Genomic DNA, 18,217 nt, shown 5'->3' on the forward strand with positions numbered 1-18,217 from the left:
TTGTAAATATTCTAGTGATAGAAATTATTTAAGTCCTAACAATTGTACTTATAAAATAATTGGAAATATTTCTAAGTCCAGACCATGACATACACTGACGTGAAGGTGCTCAGTGCAGCATAGACAAGACTCGTCTGATTTGCCCTTGTTTTCGGGTCCCTTTTATATGTGATATTGTATGTGTGTGTGTAAAATCCCAAGTGTGTGTGTGTAAATGAACAAGATAATAAAATAAGATAATTCCTATAAATTGTGAGTGTGTGTGTGCGCTAATGATAATAAAATAAGACAACTTCCACGAATTGTGAGTGTGCATGTGCGCTAATGGCAATAAAATATGATAATTTCCCATCGATTCCGCACATGTGTGTATTACACAATCTCTGATGCAGGGACACAGGATGTGGTCACCACATCATTCCGATAAACTATTTTATTACAATTTCCCAGAAAACGTTTATGTGAACCCTTTCACTTGTCCACGTATCTGCGACTCCAATATTCATATTCTCACTTAAACAGACAACACGCCCAGTTTCGATGTTCATGAGAACCTCTTATAATGTGTGTTTTTATGTTATGTGACTACGCAGTACGCGACATGATATTAATTCAATAATGCATCTCATACCTGCTGATGCTCAAGAATTTTATACACATTTTACAGGAAATGGTAAAATTGTAGAAGATGTTAATGGTTTCAATGAGAATTTAGATTTTGACATAGAATCTAATAATATTGATTAATAATACACTTTTTTTAAAATTTTGAATTACACTTGTTTAACTATTTAATTGTTATAACTCAAAGACTGAGATATATTAAATGCTGTTAAGTTTAAAATTATTATTATGTTACTAAAAAATGTTGTACCTATTTGATTTTGTTTTAATAGATTTTTTTTAATTTTGTTGTTACACATACCTATTGTTTTTTAATGATATAACTCAAACTGAGATAAATTAAATGCTGTTAAGTTTATAATTATTATTATTATTATTCTAAAAAAGGTTGTATTATTTGTTTTTGTTTTATGACTTCTTATTAATTTTGTTGTTACACATATTGTTTTTTAATGAAATAACTCAAAGACTGAGATAAACGTTACTATTTAAGTTTAAGAAATTATGTTTGATGAATAAAATTTTTAACTACCAAAGTTAGTCACATAAGTGTATTTTATTAAAGATTAAAAAATATGTTATAGAATGCATTGAAAACAACCAACCGACATAAAGCAACCATACCACATTTTTACGTTTATCACAAGACAACCAACCACAAATATTAAAATAATAGTGAGTATTGATTGTATTAGGAATATATTAGTAAGTCTTTAAAATAATAAATACATTCAATTAATAAGATATTTTGGTTTTAAATCATATGAGCTGTAAACAAATTTATAAAAGATATTTTTCTAAAACATCAATTATATCCATTTAGAACATTAGTGGGATGGTTGCTTTCTGTATAACGCCATTCAATTAACAACATTTTTTGTATGTACGATCTACGTTTATGGCTTGATATAACGTGATAATAATTATAAAATTATTAAATGCTCTTCGTTTTTATTAAACACCTCATCCAAGGGCGCCCATATGGGAGGGAAAGGGAGGGACATGTCCCCCCTGGAAAATGTCCAAAATCTTGGAAAATAGTGTACTATGATCAGAATACATTTATTTAAATAGAATTTAAAAAATTAATTAAATATATGAAAACCTATAACTTGTTTATGAAAAATCTATTTATTTGGTTTGGAAAATAAGTGTCAAATTTATATTATTAATTATATAAATAATTATTAATTAAAGACCTCCCGTGGAGATCGGTGTATGCTACAATTTTTCAAAAACCGTTTTATTACATTAATTGATAAAACTCAGTGTTGCCAACAGATTGTAGTACATAATGTATGAATAAACGTACGTTAAGAATTCAAAAAATTGATTTCAAGAAAGATTTTATGTATCTGAAGTTGTTGACGTTTGTTGAAATCGGTGTATGTTACATCTGATAACATAATCAGTATAAAATATTTGTCCATACGTTAAAACTTGAATATTACAACTCACATTTACACGTTTTTCGTTGTTCGTTTTTCGTTTTTTGTTACAAATTTTCAATAATAGGTTATTCAAATATGAAGAAAGCAAAAACGGTAACAGAATGCACACCTGAGTCACTAGTTGTTTGTAAATGCTCGTACGAATGTCAAAAATTGACTGTGAATCGTATCGTTATGACTCGTAAACAGTTTGCGTCTTTGCGTTATAAACAACAAGCAGATTATTTGTTGAGCAGAATTTCCTTGATCAGTATTCAGAGGCGTAGAAAGGAAAAACAAGAAATTCCTGATAGCAGTCGTAGACAATGTTCAATCAAATATATAGTGCCGGGTGAAGAGAATTTGCTACAGGTTTGTAAACAGTCATTTATGCGTTTATTTTCATTATCGAATAGTCGGTTACAGAATTTAATTGAGCACACAAAAAAGGGTGAGATATCTTTTATAAGTAACATCGGAAGGAATCCAAATTCTCATGTACATAAACTAAAGTACCATGAAGAAACGCGAAACTCTATTATATTACACGTGATGCAATTCCCAAGAGAAGAATCAAATTATACTCGTAATAAAAATAATAAAGAATTTCTCAGCCCAGATCTTAATATTTCGAGATTGCATAGCGCATTCAAAATTCAGAACCCTGATTCAAATGTTTCTATTCAATTTTATCGCCGTACATTTCTAAAGTATTTTCAAACCTTATCTTTCCGGCGACCGCGAACAGATACTTGTATGACGTGTGACCGGTTGCACATGCAAGGAAAAGATAAAACGATTGCTGGTTTAAATGCTACTAAACAAAAAGAATTACATCTGCGAAAAGCGGATAAAGCGAAAACCATGATGTACAAAAATATGAAGGACGCTCAAGAGCCGAATAGCGATACGTTAGTGCTTTGTATGGATTTGGAAAAAGTTCTTTTTGTACCTACATTGACGCACAGCCAGATGTACTATAGCCGACAACTTTCAGTGTACAATCTGTGTTTACACGTCGGTGACACAAGAAAAAGTTATATGTGTGTCTGGCATGAAGGTATCGCTAGTCGTGGAGCCAATGAAATCATTGATGATTGATTACAAGATAGCAGTGGCTGGTTAAAGAGAAGAGGGGGAAAAGATGTTCCAGGTTGGCCAGGAATAAAAATGGACACTGCCATTGGTAGAATTTACACGATTCACCCAAATCAAAGTGAGTGCTTCCATTTAAGATTGTTACTAAATTATATACAAGGTCCTACTTCATTTGAAAGCTTGAAGGCCTTTGATGGAGTCATTCACGCGACTTTTAAAGCTACCTGTTTTGCTCTTGGGCTTTTAGAAAATGACGAGCAATGGAAAAATGCTCAAGCGGAGGCAACTCTTTCAGAAAGTCCTTCAAAATTAAGAGAATTATTCGCAATAATCATAGTTTTCTGCTAACCGTCTGAACCTCAATCTTTGTGGGAACAGTTCAGAAATGATTTTTGTGAAGATATTCTTTATACAGAGCGCACTCAATTAAATGACTTGCAATTTTCTTTTTCTGATAAAATATTTAATAGAGGTTTCATTGAAATAGAAGATAATGTTGTTTGTCTGTCTGAAAAATATTTAACTGAATTTGGAATGAACTCACCTGTTCGAAATGAAAATGCATCTGATCCTTTTGAATTCTCAATTTTGCGTTCTTACGATGATAACCGATTACAAGAATTTGTAGAAATCAATTTACCAAAATTAGTAAATAATCAAAAATATGCTTTTAATGTTATTTCAGAAAGCTTAATGAATCATCAAGGAAGAGTTTTTTTTTTTTTTTAGATGCTCCGGGTGGTACAGGAAAAAAATTCCTAATTAATTTGTTGTTGTATCAAATTAGATCCTCAGGTAATGTTGCATTAGCAGTAGCTTCATCTGGTATAGTACCAACTCTCCTTAGTGGCGGCAGAACTGCTCACTTGACTTTCAAGTTACCGTTAAATGTATTATTTGATACAGAATACGTTTGTCCGATTCGTAAAAATGGCACTCTTGTAAAAATTCTTCAAGAATCCTCATTCGTTGTGTGGGATGAGTGTACAATGAGTTAAGATCACATATCGAAGCAATTGATCGAACATTAAAAGATCTTAGGTGTAATAATAAGTTTATGGGTGGCATAACATTTGTTTTCGCTGGTGATTTCCGTCAAACCTTACCAGTAATCCCTAAAGGTACTCGAGCTGATGTCGTTAATGCTTGCTTAAAATCTTCTCATATATGGAACTATGTTGAAAAACTTTAATTGGAAACAAACATGAGAGTTTATTTATGCGGAGGGGACGATATTTTTTCAGCACAGTTGTTGAAAATTGGAAATGGAACTTTAGAATATGAAAATGGTTACATTTCTGTCAATCACACGATTGGACGGGTGGTCAATAACGTGGAAGAGTTGATGTCTACAGTTTATCCTGACATTTTTAATCTGTTTAATAAATCTTATCGATGGTTATGTAAAAGAGCTATTATCTCCGAGAAATGTAACAGCAGGAGAAATTAATGATATCATCCTTCTAAAATTCGATAGACACTCACGTGAATATCTGTCCATTGATACAGTTAAATCAACAGATGATGCTATTTATTATCCACTACAATTTCTCAATTCTCTTTTTTCTTCGGGATTTCCTTCTCATAAGCTAAAATTAAAAATTGGTGCTCCAATTATTACGTAGAAAGCGCAAGGTCAAACATTCAAGTACGGTGGCGTAGATCTTCGTACAGAGTGCTTTTCACATGGGCAATTATACGTGGCATTTTCTCGAACTGGGGACCCGAATCATCTTATGATTTTAATTTCAACAGGAAATATAACAAAAAACATCATATACTCAGAAGTCTTATAAAATTTTTATTTTTATTCTTTTTTTTCTTTTTTTTCTTCATCAACTTCAATCAAATTCTTTATCAACCATAAATTATTTCTTTTTTATCTGTATTTATTTTTATCATTTATAATGCTAGAAAAATTTCAATCCGTTTTCATTAACCCTTTTTTATATTTACTTGCCGATCACATTAAACAATAATATTTGAATAAAAAATTCTACATATCATGGTCCGAAGGAAAAATAAACACCCAATCACGGGTGAAGCTATGTGACGGGTCGGCTAGTATCGTTGAAACCCGATTGAGCACATTCCCTATTTTTGAAAAACCCGATTGAGCACGGTCCATAATATTTAATAGCCTAATTGAGCACAGTCAAACGAATGCAACGTTGCCAGTTTTTCTATCCGACTACAACCGAGCTACAAGCGTCTTTTGAAATACTCGCATTCGTAATCGCTGTGCTTCATAAGTCGTATGGGAGGTATTTAACCGTAGAGCATGGTGATTATTTTCATTCGTGGTTTCCCATCTCTTGAAAAGCGGCACGAGTCTAAAGAAAATAGATATAGAATATAAAAGTTATTTAGGAAACGACATAATCGTAAAATCAAAATATGTACATTGGCGATTACGATTATCTGTTAAATTGGATATTACAGTCGAATCCGCTTAATAGAGACACCGGTTAATAAGGACAACCGCTTAATAGGGACAATTCTTCAATTACGAAAACAAATGTATACTTGTAGGGTAAACGTTCAACGCTTATTTGGGCCACGAATTCGGATAATTGGGACATTTTTATCGGGTATATTAATAGATCAGTAGTTCGAAAATCGCGACCGACTCGCGTAATCGCTTATTAGATTAAATTTTATCTTATCGTATGTTCACATGTGATGTATGTTAAATGTTATTTGGTGCATCAGTCGTGTTTGTCGCTCGTATTAACGATGTCTCGTGTACGTAAAGATTTATCGCTCGCGCAAAAATTAGAAATTCTCGACAAAATTAAATTACAGCCACCAGGCTGTAGTACTCGTCGTCTTTCGGAAATTTAGGAATACCGAAATCAACAATCGCACGAATTCAACTTCAAGAACAGCTTTTGCGAGAACAAGCTCTTAGCCAAGTGACAACACGGAAAAGGATACATACAAGATAAACATGATTCGGATGAAGATACAGACGAGGAACCAGATCCACCAATTCGACTACAGGAGGCAAAGAAATGTTTGGAAACATTGAGACTATTTTTTCTTCAACAAGAAAATGAAGGAAGCCCCATAAAGGTACGCGTCCATAGGTACGCATCGTACGTATCGGACGAATCGTATGAAACGGATCATTTTGTGGTAGTGCGTCCACTGTATCCGTAGCGATCGGATTGCCGATGCGACGGTCGGATTTTTTTAATTAACATTCGCATTTTCGTTGCGAGTGAACGATCAGAAACATTACACAATCCAGTGTGTGTGTACCAGTGTGTGTGTGTACAGTGTGTGTACCTAATAGACAACATGGAAAGTGATGAAGAACTTGTCATTATTACTTTGTTATTTGAATGATTTGAAGAAGATGAAGAAGAAAGTAGAGGAAATAAGAGAAAACATAGAATGTGGATACATGACATATTCAAAAAAAGGTCACAATTTGGAGAATATCATACACTGTTTACTAATTTACTCAACGACGATGTAAAATTCTTCCAGTATTTTCGTATGTCTCATGCCAAATTCACAACTCTTCTTGACATCTTACGTCCTCATACATTAAGACAGAATACAAAATACAGAGAGGCCATAGAATCAGAACAAAAACTTGCTGTGTGTTTAAGGTATGTATTAAAAACAATTAGTTTTAAATATTAAAAAATATAATTATTGGGTAGGTATTAAATATTAAGTAGATACATCGTTTCAAACGCAATGTGAAAAACAATACGATTACATTTTTAAACCAATTTGCTTTTTATTCTAGTTGAGTCAGTTTTTTACAATGTGGTACAAAACAAAGTTATTCCGATACATTATTTATATTATTATAAGGAAATTTTAAAAATTGACTTAGATATTGATTATCTTGATTCTGCGTATAAGAAAATTCGTTTGTGGAAGGTGAAGGAGTCATAATGGCATTTGAATTAGGCAAAGGAGACATAACGGCACTTGAATTAGATATAGGAGACATCGATGCATTAGAATTAGGTGACGGAGTCATAATTACATTTGAATCAGGCGAAGGAGACATCGTTACAGGTGACGGGCAATGAATATGCAGAGTTTCGTTCATGGTAGGTGAAAAATACATTGTTCTATTTGAAGTTTGTTTTGAAGTAGATGGTATAGAAAACCTTGAATAATTTAATGGTGGCGGAGGCATCGTTACGTTGGAAACAGAAGTTGGTGAAGTTAATGCGAGTCTCATCTCTACATTGTTAACCATTTGAAACAATTGCGCCTTAATATGAACTTGATCTCGAATAGGAAAAGTCTTGACTGTTTTTGCCATATTTATAAAAAATTCAACCATAGGATCACTCTGAATGCTGTTGAGTTGTTCTTTTTTTGATAAATATTCCTGAAGAACGTTAGCTGCAGTTGGTTGTTGTGGTGTTACAAACTTCGATTTCCTACCAACAGTTCGTGATGATAACAATGACGATGTTGGTTGTGACTCTTGTGTATCACTTGATTCATTTACTGTATCACTATCTAAATTATTTAGATTACGTGATATTTCAAGCTCTTCTTCATCACCGTTACTATCATCACCAATAGGTGGCGATAGGTTTGAAAGTCTCTCTTCCTTGTCATTCAAATACGGAGTGAGGAAAGTGAGCTCTTTATAGTATTTGGGAGGCTTCAGTTTTGATGCTGCTTGGCCGCTTTTGGTTTTGCGCAGATTCAAAGCCTTCCTATGGTTGTCTCCAGTTCTGGTCCATCTCTCCTTGCATGCATTACCAGTAATGCATTACAATGAATCAATATTTTTAGATTACGATCGAGTCGATTAACGATGTGTTGATTTTACGACGTGTTTGTTTTATATTCTGTACGGAATGGTGAATGTATTCATTTTACAATACAAAACCAATTTTGGCTTTTGGTGTAACTTTCAAAAAATGACCTTACAATGTAGATACATAAAAAAACAAAATAAACACACATCATTGTAAAATCAATACATTCATCACTTCATTCAGAACCTAAAAATTATAAAATGTTCAATTTTATAACTAAGGATACGCGTATATTAGGCTATTTATTTATAGGTATTTGAGTATTTAGAATAATATTAACCTTGTTTCGGTTGCCATTACTTTTGTTTCAGGTTTTTGACCACTGGGAACTCTTTTCGTTCAATTTCATTTTCCTTTAGGCTAGGTGAACGCACAGTACGAAGAATCGTTTACTCAACCTGCGAAGCCATATCCCAGTTTCTACAGCCACTAGTAATGCCTAAACCATCTGAAGAAGTATGGAGAGAATCGGAAGAAGGTTTTCGTGAAAAATGGAATTTTCCTAACGCGATTGCTGCCATTGATGGGAAACACGTGTTGATACAGGCACCACCACACAGTGGATCAAATTATTTTTGTTATAAAAAACACTTTAGTACGGTGCTATTAGCGTTAGTGGATGCAAATTATAAATTCATAGTCGTAGATATTGGGGCTTTTGGTAAAAACTCTGATGCTAGCATTTTGCGAAATTCTAATTTGGGTAAAGGCTTACAGAATGGAACTCTAAATATACCTTCACCAAAAATACTACCCGGGGGCAGTGACGTATTACCTCACGTAATAATGAAGCTTTCCCATTATGCACGAATTTGATGCGACCATACTCAAGCGACGATGCACAAAGAAACGAAGAAAAAAAGTGTTTAACTATCGGTTGAGTCGTGCTAGAAACACTGTGGAAAATACGTTTGGAATATTGGCACGGAAATTTAGAATTTTCGAACGTAAGTTGTCTATGTCTCAAGAACACATTGTGAGTGTTGTAATGGCTACATGTTGCTTGCACAATTTTCTAAGAAATGACACGTGTCACTGGACAGAAAATGATTTGAATATTTCTATTTCCAACATGAGAGGACTGCAAGACTTAAGAAATATGGGTGGAAATTCGAAAACAGATGCTTTAGCAGTTAGGGATGGTTTCAAAAGTTATTTTAATTCAGCAGCAGGGTCAGTAGAATGGCAATTAAGGAGAGTTCGAGCTGGAAGGAGGTTCACGTGACTCTATGATACAGTGATTAACTAAACATTTTGTACCTAAATAACTTTATTTTACTAACTAATTATATTGTAATATGAATAAACTTACCAGTTTGATTTAATCTCTTTCCAATTTCTTCCCAAATGTTGTCTCGTCTTTGTTGATTCGAGTAATTAGGGTGTTTTAAATTGTACAACTCTTCGTACTCCTGTACAATTGTTATTAGCCTTGCGATGTCCATAATATGTGTAATAATAATTATAATTTAAATAATAAATATATTATAATTAAAACACGTGTGTACTGAGTGTCGAAATACAACAGAATGATCAGTGTGGCAACCAGTGACGACCCGTTGTGACACGTGTCCACTTATCGGCAATCCGTATGACGTCATCCGCACCAGTCGGAAAAGTTGCCCCTTCGATCAATTTCGTCGGCATTACTGACGGACCGATACGTGCGATCCGTCCGCTGCCGGCCAGTGGACGCATATGTATAACTTACTATACTAATAATTCTAAAATCCGTTTCATACGATCCGTACGATACGTACGATGCGTACCTATGGACGCGTACCTTAAATGCTTTGGATTCTTGTTCGGACTACATTCGTCAACAATCAATAATATGCGAGAAACAAAGTAATATTCATAGTTTTTTTAAATAAGATAAAATACAATGAATGTATGTACTATATATTAATTATGTATGTATGTATTTTTATAAATAACTAAGTTATAATACCGTGTTTTTCTTTTTGTAATGTAATAAAAAATTTAAATAAAGTCAATAATAAAAAAATTTCAAAACATTTTTGTATTTCGGATTATTGGGACAACCGCTTTATTGGGACAAAATAACATGCAACCGATGTGTCCCAATAAAGCGGATTCGACTGTATTTGTTATCTACACAAAATATAGAAGCGGGCTTTTGTATTGTTAGCTGTAGAACTTAGACTCAGTACTATCAGGCGTTCGTGGTTAGTGGTTGTTCGTCGTTACAAGTTACACCGTTTTATTTTAGACATTTTTACTTTTTTTATATACATCGAACGCGATGGAAAATAATGAAATAAAAGTTATTGTATCAGAGCGAGGAAAAGAATTTATATTTTTTAAATATTCTAAATATTTTAATTAACTTTTTAATAAATGTGTATAATTGCATGGTGTATTTCGGTGTATTTCTATCACCGGAAACATCGATGAAAATTTAAACGCCAATGACATCGGAACTGCATGTATTTTACCTTCAAGCTACATCGGCAGTCCACGGAGCATGCAGGAATACATACAAGATGCGATGACTTATGTACGTCATTACGGTCGACCTGATTTGTTTGTTACATTTACGTGTAATCCAAATTGGGAAGAAATAAAAAGTTTGTTATTACCAGGCCAACAATCAATACATCGTCACGATATCGTTACACGTGTGTTTAAACAAAAGTTAAAATCTTTAATTAATTTAATCGTAAAATATTCAGTTTTTGGTAACACACGTTGCTGGCTGTATTCTATTGAGTGGCAAAAGCGAGGTTTGCCTCATTCTTATATTTTGGTATGGCTTGAAGTTAATCGCGCCGTCTCGAGTTTTGTTTGTTATTTTTATTTATACAGTTTAATTTGTACCGGTTTAGTGTTTTCGTATTTTACTTTACCTACACACTAACCATAAATACTTGGTACTGTGTTATTATTGTGCAGTGTTCAGTATTGAATATTCTTTAATTTTTTTTAAATTTAGTATAATGCCGCGGAAATCTAACCTACACAATCAGTATAGTAAAAATGCACGACGTATGCGTGCTAATAGAGCTCATGAATCGGAAGAACAAATTGCAGCAAGAAACGCAGCTCAACAAATCAGAACAGCAGAAATTCGCAGACAAGAGTCTCGAGAACAGCGTGATGAACGTCTACGACAAAATATATTGAGAACAAGATCGGCGCGAGAACGGCACATAGCCACATTTAGAGAACTTGACAGAGAGCGACAACAAACCAACCGTGCATTAACACGTGCATCATTCGTTCGCCTTGCGTTCGAATATGCACCAGATATCAATTACTCTGCACATACTAAAATTATAATTGGTGCAATGGATAAAATATGCCAATATTGTCAAGCGTTAAAATTCCGCAATGAAACGATTGGTATGTGTTGTGCATCTGGAAAAGTTGTACTGGCACCTCTTCCTATTCCGAAAGTTAGCGAAAGACAAGTTAACCAGGAATGTTTGTAACGATCACACACACCTACTACCATCCGCTATGCCGCGCCACCGGTATCTCATGACGTCACTCATCGACCCGTCGATCTCACACTGCAACGACGGTAGATAGCGCTGACGCGATGTAATATTAAAAAACATAAAATTTGTAATACAATTAATAAACTTTCAACTTTCTTTAACAGTAAATAAATAGTAAAAGTCAGAAACGCCTACAGTGCACAATAAATACATATCTCCAAATACAATATACATTAATCTACCAAAACTTATTAAATGAAACATGTACCTTTTACTCACCCGGGAAATTAAATCAATAAACACCAAATACACATATATATGAGACCGACAGACCAATTCGACACATCTTTCTGACCAAATATCGGTTGCGAGATATTTCTAAAGGTTCAGAGTCCAGGGTACGGCCTTAAAACCCCGTCTGTCGGACTGCCTGGCCTAAAAGTATCTCCCCACCGATGTCAGCGTTCCCCACCAAAATAATTTCAGTTTTCAATATTCGGCGCGTAAATCATTTTCTTTTTAAATTTAAAGTTGTGTGAGTAAATAAATAGTCCGGTGTGGCCTTAATACCCCACACCTTTGACTATTTTATTTTTCGTTGTTATAAGGCTCCGTAATACACTCGTGTCCCCTTTTACGCCGCAACATTGAATAATTTAAATTATCGTTTTACTTCAAAGTGCTACAGAGCCGTAAGTGATAAACATATTAAATATTACTTATTATGTTAAATGTTATATTTTGTTAAATTTTATGTTATGTTAAATGTTATGTTATATTTTATTATGTATTCATACATATATCTTTATCCATTCTGGTAAAATTATTATGCTTATAAATAAACTTATTTTGTAATGATAAAACTCGACATGTTCAGTTCATTACATGTTGTACACAAAGTAGTACTTAGATAATTTTTAGTTTTAATAATTTAATTTATTTTTGTATGTTTTTAATGTATATAGTATTTTTTGTAAGTAGGTCACTGATTACAAATAATAATTTAATATAAGATGAATAAAATGTAAATTCAGAAAATATATATTTTGGTTTGTACTTAATTTCAACTTTTAGATACTTTACCTATTACTTTTAAATTTTCTCATACATAATAACACTAATACATGGCCTACGAAAATGCTAAAAAACCAACTAATACGCGGGCAACGCCGTGTTGGGACAGCTAGTATATATATATAAAAAAATGTGGATATTCCTACAAGACATATGTATAAAATATACAGGAAGTCAATTCACATTAAAAAAATTATACGTTGACTTTGAAAAGGCTGTTCACCAAGCCGCGTATGAAGTTTTTGAAAATGAACAATTAATAGCTTGTCGATTTCATTTAGGCCAATCATCGTGGCGAAAAGTAAGTACAAAATAATTTCAAATCAAATAATCATACATTAATTGTATTCTTAATTATTATAGATAAACAGCGATTCTATTCTCAGAATAGCCTATAAAAAAGAAAACGGTGAACTAGGAAATTGGATAAAGAGTTTTTTTGGGTTAGCTTTTCTTCCCAGTCATGAAGTAGCTGATGCATTCGTCGAACTCATGAGTGTCTGTCCAAATGATAGAGTCTGCTCAGAATTTAGCGATTGTATTTTTAATAATTATATAGATGACGAATCTCCATTTCCCCCAAATATGTGGGCTAAAGAACCTATGTTCGATACAAGGTAGATCATCTAAAATCTAATTATTAAATACAAAAAAAATGTTAATTTAATTTCAATGAAATTTATTTTTTACAGAACAACAAATGCGGTTGAACGTTTTCATAGAACTTACAATTCACAATTCTACAAGTCTCACCCACACATACACTTGGTAATTATGGTTTTACAAGAAACTCAAGCTGAAACGATGACGAAAATTCGGTCAATTGAAACTGACTGTCATAAAAATATGAGTTTTATTGAAATGCAAAAAATTAATGCAACTATTATGGCTTACAATGAATATTTAAAAAATAAACATTCTAAAGATTTACTAAAATATTTATTAAAAGTGCGAAATAAGTATTTAGGGATACCAATTTAAAACGTTGACATATAATAAAAATTGTATAACATAATACAAATATTATTTATTATATTAAGCATTTTTTATTTTATCATATGAATTGTTTTTTTTTACATTCATTTTTATTTGAAAAAATGATATTATGAATTACATTTAAAAATTAAATTTTAGATTAATCTGTGTTGTACATAAATTATATAAATATATATGTAAAATTATTTAATTTTATAGTTTTATACTCTAATAAATTCTTTGATGATTATTATTAGGGTTCAGGATTTGTTGCATATAAATTGTAGGAAATATGCATGCACATATGCACTAAAAATAACTAAAATATGCGTAAAAATATGCAACTGAAATTTTTTTTATTAGCAATTAAAAAAAAGTAATTTATTAAATTTTTAATGTAGACAATTCTTTAATTTAGTTTATTTTACTGTGTATGGTTGGTTTCATTTTTTTCTTCTTCTCCTACAGCGAAAAGGAAAAAGTTTAGTATTTTATATAATATTTAAATTATTTTTAAATATAAAAATAATTAATTGTTTACCTGTAAAGTTTGACTGTACAATAAGACATTTTCTGATATTATCAAATTTAAATGTATGGCGATTGTTGGTAAGCATATTTTTATAAATTGAAAACGACCGTTCCACATTCACTGATGTAATCGGGGCCAGTGGCGTAGCGAATTATGTTTTTCAGAAGCAATTGCTTCTGGTTTTTTGGGGGGGTGGGGGTGGTGGTACCTGACCCGTGGATAAGTGGTTAATGTACATGTATGCAAAAAAGTTATGAATTTATGTTGTATATTTTGTTATCCAAGTAATAGACGTATGACGTGTAGTTAAGGGAGCTGAAAGCGCTCTGTTTCTAAGGACTAAGGAGTAAACGATAGGCAATTAGTTAATCAGTTGAAGTCGCTTAGTGCTGTTGTGTAAGTAGTATATAAACAATTGTGTTAGTGTCCACCGCGCCACAAACACTACCCGCATATTTAACAACGATTCATTATAATTTCCGGGAAACAACTTGCGGTTGGCTAGCAATTCGTTGATAATGGTATAAAAATACAATATTTTGACGACTAATTTCTCTCGTAGACCGTACTACTATTATATGGCTTGGTGGGACAGCGCGCCCGGATCAACACAAATACACAATGATAGCGATAACAAAACGAAATTAAGATTTATATTTTTAGAAAAATATTATTTTGAATGTATTAAATTATTGAAATAGTTGACACTTTCACATCGACACTCGACGTCTCGATAGACGGCTTCTGCACTCTGTAGTTTAACATTACGGCCTACGCTTCTAACCTGCGCATTTTTATTATTGTCCGTTCCTGTGACTTTTTTGAGTTTTTGACTTCTAAAGTTTTTTTGATATATTTTGTATATAATATATATATACTATATTGTAATATTTTTTATTATTTAAATATTTTATAATAATATTACAATTTATACATTTACAAGTTTGTTTTAATAGCTTTAAGTTTAAACACAATTGTTAAATCAGTTTTATAAATTTATACGAACGGTAAGTAAACATTATTACTTATACAGTTATTGAGATATTGAGTTATACATAATTACATAAATAACCAAAAATATAATAAATTAGTAATTAAGTTCATGAATTAAAAACATTGATTGATTAATTAGCTTGTTCCCGATTCCCGAGCATGACATATTGCGAAATTTGTGGGAGACAAAAAGGTGACATGAATGCAACAAATTGGACTAGACATGTCAATAGTTGCAAGTCTAAAATTCCAACATCAAAAAGGAATTTATCAAGTATTTCAATTAAAAATTTTTTCTTCAAGAAACAAAAAGTAGAAAATATTGGTAAGTTTACGTTATATTTTATTATAGATCGTTTAATAATTTAGTTGTTATATATATATATATATATATATATATATATATACTAGCAGACCCGGCGAACTCCGTTTCGCCACCAGATTCGTTTTATGTAACATTTCGTTTGGTGATTAAAAGATAAAGAAAAAAAATTTTTTTTGTTATATATTTGAAAAGGAAAATATTTATTTCATTTCACAACAGTAATAAATTCATTTCAATTACCTACTAAAATGAAGTGTTATTTAATTGTTTCATTGTAGTGCTCTTTGGTAAACCACATTTTTTGTTTTTTGGTCTGACGTTAACACAAACAAAGCGGATGGTTTCCCAACTCGTGAACACGCAACGTATAACTGTCCATGTGAAAAACAATGATTTTCCAAATTTATCCCGCAAACACTAAGCGATTGGCCTTGCGACTTATTAATTGTCATTGCGAACGCAAGGCGAACTGGGAATTGCAATCGTTTGAAGTCAAACGGAAGATCAGTCGGAATCATTGGTATTCGAGGAATACATACATTTTCACCTGCGTACTTTCCGTTAATAATGGTTGCCTCAATTAAATTCGGCATAAGTCTCTTTACCGAAAGTCGAGTACCGTTGCAAAGTCGCGGTGGATTCAAATTACGCAGTATCAAAATAACTGTACCAACTTTCAGTTGCAAGTTATGTGGTGGAAATCCTGGTATCTCCAGAGAGTTCAAAAACTCCGTTGGATAATTTACTACATCATCGGGATTTGTTATTGAATCAACGGATTTGTATGTCACCAAATCGCCAGCAATTTTTGATTGAATGGTGAAATTCAGTGCGTGGACATCATTATTCTTTGCTGCAAGAATTGCTCGTTGACTTAACCAAGCATAATTCTTATAATTCTCACTAATGTTTGGGAAAACATTTTCAATAAGAACTAATTGAGTGTCTACAAATCGGCAAAAGTCGTTGGTAAGAGTAATTAATCCAGATGTCGCATCAACTGGGACTTTTCCATTTCCAAGATCTAACAATTGTTTGGAAAATTGTGCAGCACTTTGATCATTTTGAAGTTGAACTCTCATATTAGTGGTTAGCGATAATGTTTTTACGTTATTCCATAAAGGTGATGCCTTTAGGCAAGCATTCAATTCATCTGCAGGCGTTCCACGGGGAACTACTGGCAACGTCTGCCTGAAATCGCCTGCCAACAATATCATCAAGCCGCCAAAGATGTTGTTATTTCTCCGAAGATCCTTCAGTGTGAAGTTAAGTGCTTCAAGTGATTTCTTATGTGCCATTGTGCACTCATCCCAAACAATGAGCTTGCATTGCATTAACAATTTTCCCATTGCACTGGATCGGGAAATATTGCACGTTGGAGTATCAATTGTGTTTAAATTGAGTGGCAACTTAAGCGCAGAATGTGCAGTACGACCGCCATCTAGAAGAGTCGCCGCAATTCCAGATGATGCTAACGCCAAAGCTATGTCACATCTTGATCGAATAGTGGCCAAAATCAATGAAATGACAAATGTTTTCCCTGTTCCTCCAGGTGCATCCAGGAAGAATAGACCACCAGTATTATTGTCCACCGCTTGCATTAATGTTTTGTATACTTGTTTTTGCTGTTCATTCAGCAACGGAACATTATTTCTAACGAATTCCTGCAATGTATCAACATTGTATTGCAGCTCTCGATTTAATTCTTGGTTGAATGCATCGTGCATCGATCGATTTGGCGCAATCATTCCTATGCTGTTTTGAACATATTAACCACAGCATTATTAGCGTGAAAAAATGCTTGCAACTGTTCAATAATTCGTCTCTTTAACTGTTGTGCTCCCTGTATATTGCACCGCACGTTCAGCTGATCCACCATCGACGAAATGAAATATATTTGCAGAAATTGATGCGGTTCATCTGGTGTTGGCACCATTGAACCATGCAAATGATATATTTGACCTTGTATCTGTAATTGCAAATAATCATTAAAATTTGTTCATGAATACATTGTAAATCGTGTGATGGTGTAGTGTGTGGTGTATATGAAGTTGTTATGTGTTGCAATTATGTGTTGGTTATGTGTGTTGTATCTTTTACCTTGCAAGTCGGCATGAAGCCGCCTTCTCGAATGATATTAGCTCCAAAGGAAGTCATGCGAAAGCAGTTATTGTATTCAAGGATGTGTTGAAGAAAATGGCTGGAATCGGGATCACTTCCATCAAACAATGTTTTCAGTGGCTGTGGTGGTGTAAGTAATGGATCCAGTTTGACTTTTCCACTTGCGCAGCACAATCCAACCGTTTCTCTTTTGAACTTTACCGCATTGCAATATCGGCATATAGTCGTCATTCGTCCAATATCCAAATTTTCATCATCACTGTAGTTCGCAGTGGGATCATATTGGAATGCCAAGCGATTGTATGATGCCAATGATCTTCGTGTGCTCACGCGATGTCTCAATCGGTCATTTTCTCTTATTATATTTTTTCTTTCTTCTCTTAAGTTCCTTGAATAGACTTGTTGCTGGCTTGCATGTCTTGTGCGGCGGCCGATGTTCGCACGTCGTTCTCTAGGCATTTTGGACTATGGACAGAGTGTTGAATTTAACTTCAAATGCACGATCCACATAATTTACACTGAGCTTAAATGAAATTAACTGAGCAGAGAATAATGACTATCTATCACACACTTTATCACGCACCGTTGCTATTGGTTTGAAGTACATGCTATGTATAATAGAAGGCGCTGTATGTGAAAAACGATTTCCCCACTTTTCTGTTGAATTTTTCCTGAATTTTCCAGAATTTTCTTTGCTATAAACCTCAAGGAGCCCAAGACCTTTCCAACGAATGCAAAACCGTGGAAATCGGTTCGTGCGTTCTGGAGTTATAGCG

General features: G+C 33.3%; 3 protein-coding genes across 3 annotated transcripts; 1 reads left to right on the plus strand and 2 right to left on the minus strand.

Annotated features, from left to right (window-relative positions):
* The first annotated feature begins 8,392 nt into the window (after positions 1-8,392).
* On the plus strand, positions 8,393-8,773 carry LOC112685136. Its single transcript, XM_025556919.1, has one exon. It carries the CDS (start codon positions 8,393-8,395, stop codon positions 8,771-8,773), a length of 381 nt encoding a protein of 126 aa, XP_025412704.1.
* A 6,793-nt stretch (positions 8,774-15,566) lies between these two features.
* LOC112685145 (ATP-dependent DNA helicase pif1-like) lies at positions 15,567-17,083 on the minus strand. Its single transcript, XM_025556926.1, has one exon. The coding sequence runs from the start codon at positions 17,066-17,068 to the stop codon at positions 15,590-15,592; it is 1,479 nt and encodes a 492-aa protein (XP_025412711.1). The 5' UTR covers positions 17,069-17,083; the 3' UTR covers positions 15,567-15,589.
* LOC112685147 lies at positions 17,055-18,054 on the minus strand. Its single transcript, XM_025556927.1, has 2 exons — positions 17,421-18,054; positions 17,055-17,289 (listed from the first exon to the last, which is right to left on the minus strand). The coding sequence occupies exons 1-2, from the start codon at positions 17,898-17,900 to the stop codon at positions 17,071-17,073; spliced, it is 699 nt and encodes a 232-aa protein (XP_025412712.1). The 5' UTR covers positions 17,901-18,054; the 3' UTR covers positions 17,055-17,070.
* Between the last annotated feature and the right edge of the window lie 163 nt (positions 18,055-18,217).

This window comes from Sipha flava, unplaced genomic scaffold (assembly GCF_003268045.1).
Source record: "Sipha flava isolate LNK unplaced genomic scaffold, YSA_version1 267_pilon_pilon, whole genome shotgun sequence".
Classification (NCBI taxonomy): Eukaryota; Metazoa; Arthropoda; class Insecta; order Hemiptera; family Aphididae; genus Sipha; species Sipha flava.

What these genes read in the sequence shown, in the direction of transcription:
- LOC112685136 (XM_025556919.1), top strand. Translation starts at nt 8,393, where the DNA reads ATGCCTAAACCATCTGAAGAAGTATGGAGAGAATCGGAAGAAGGTTTT.
- LOC112685145 (XM_025556926.1), bottom strand. Translation starts at nt 17,068, where the DNA reads ATGATTGCGCCAAATCGATCGATGCACGATGCATTCAACCAAGAATTA.
- LOC112685147 (XM_025556927.1), bottom strand. Translation starts at nt 17,900, where the DNA reads ATGCCTAGAGAACGACGTGCGAACATCGGCCGCCGCACAAGACATGCA. An exon ending in GCTTCATGCCGACTTGCAAG is followed by an intron (nt 17,290 to 17,420) that starts GTAAAAGATACA and finishes TTGCAATTACAG; the next exon opens with ATACAAGGTCAAATATATCA.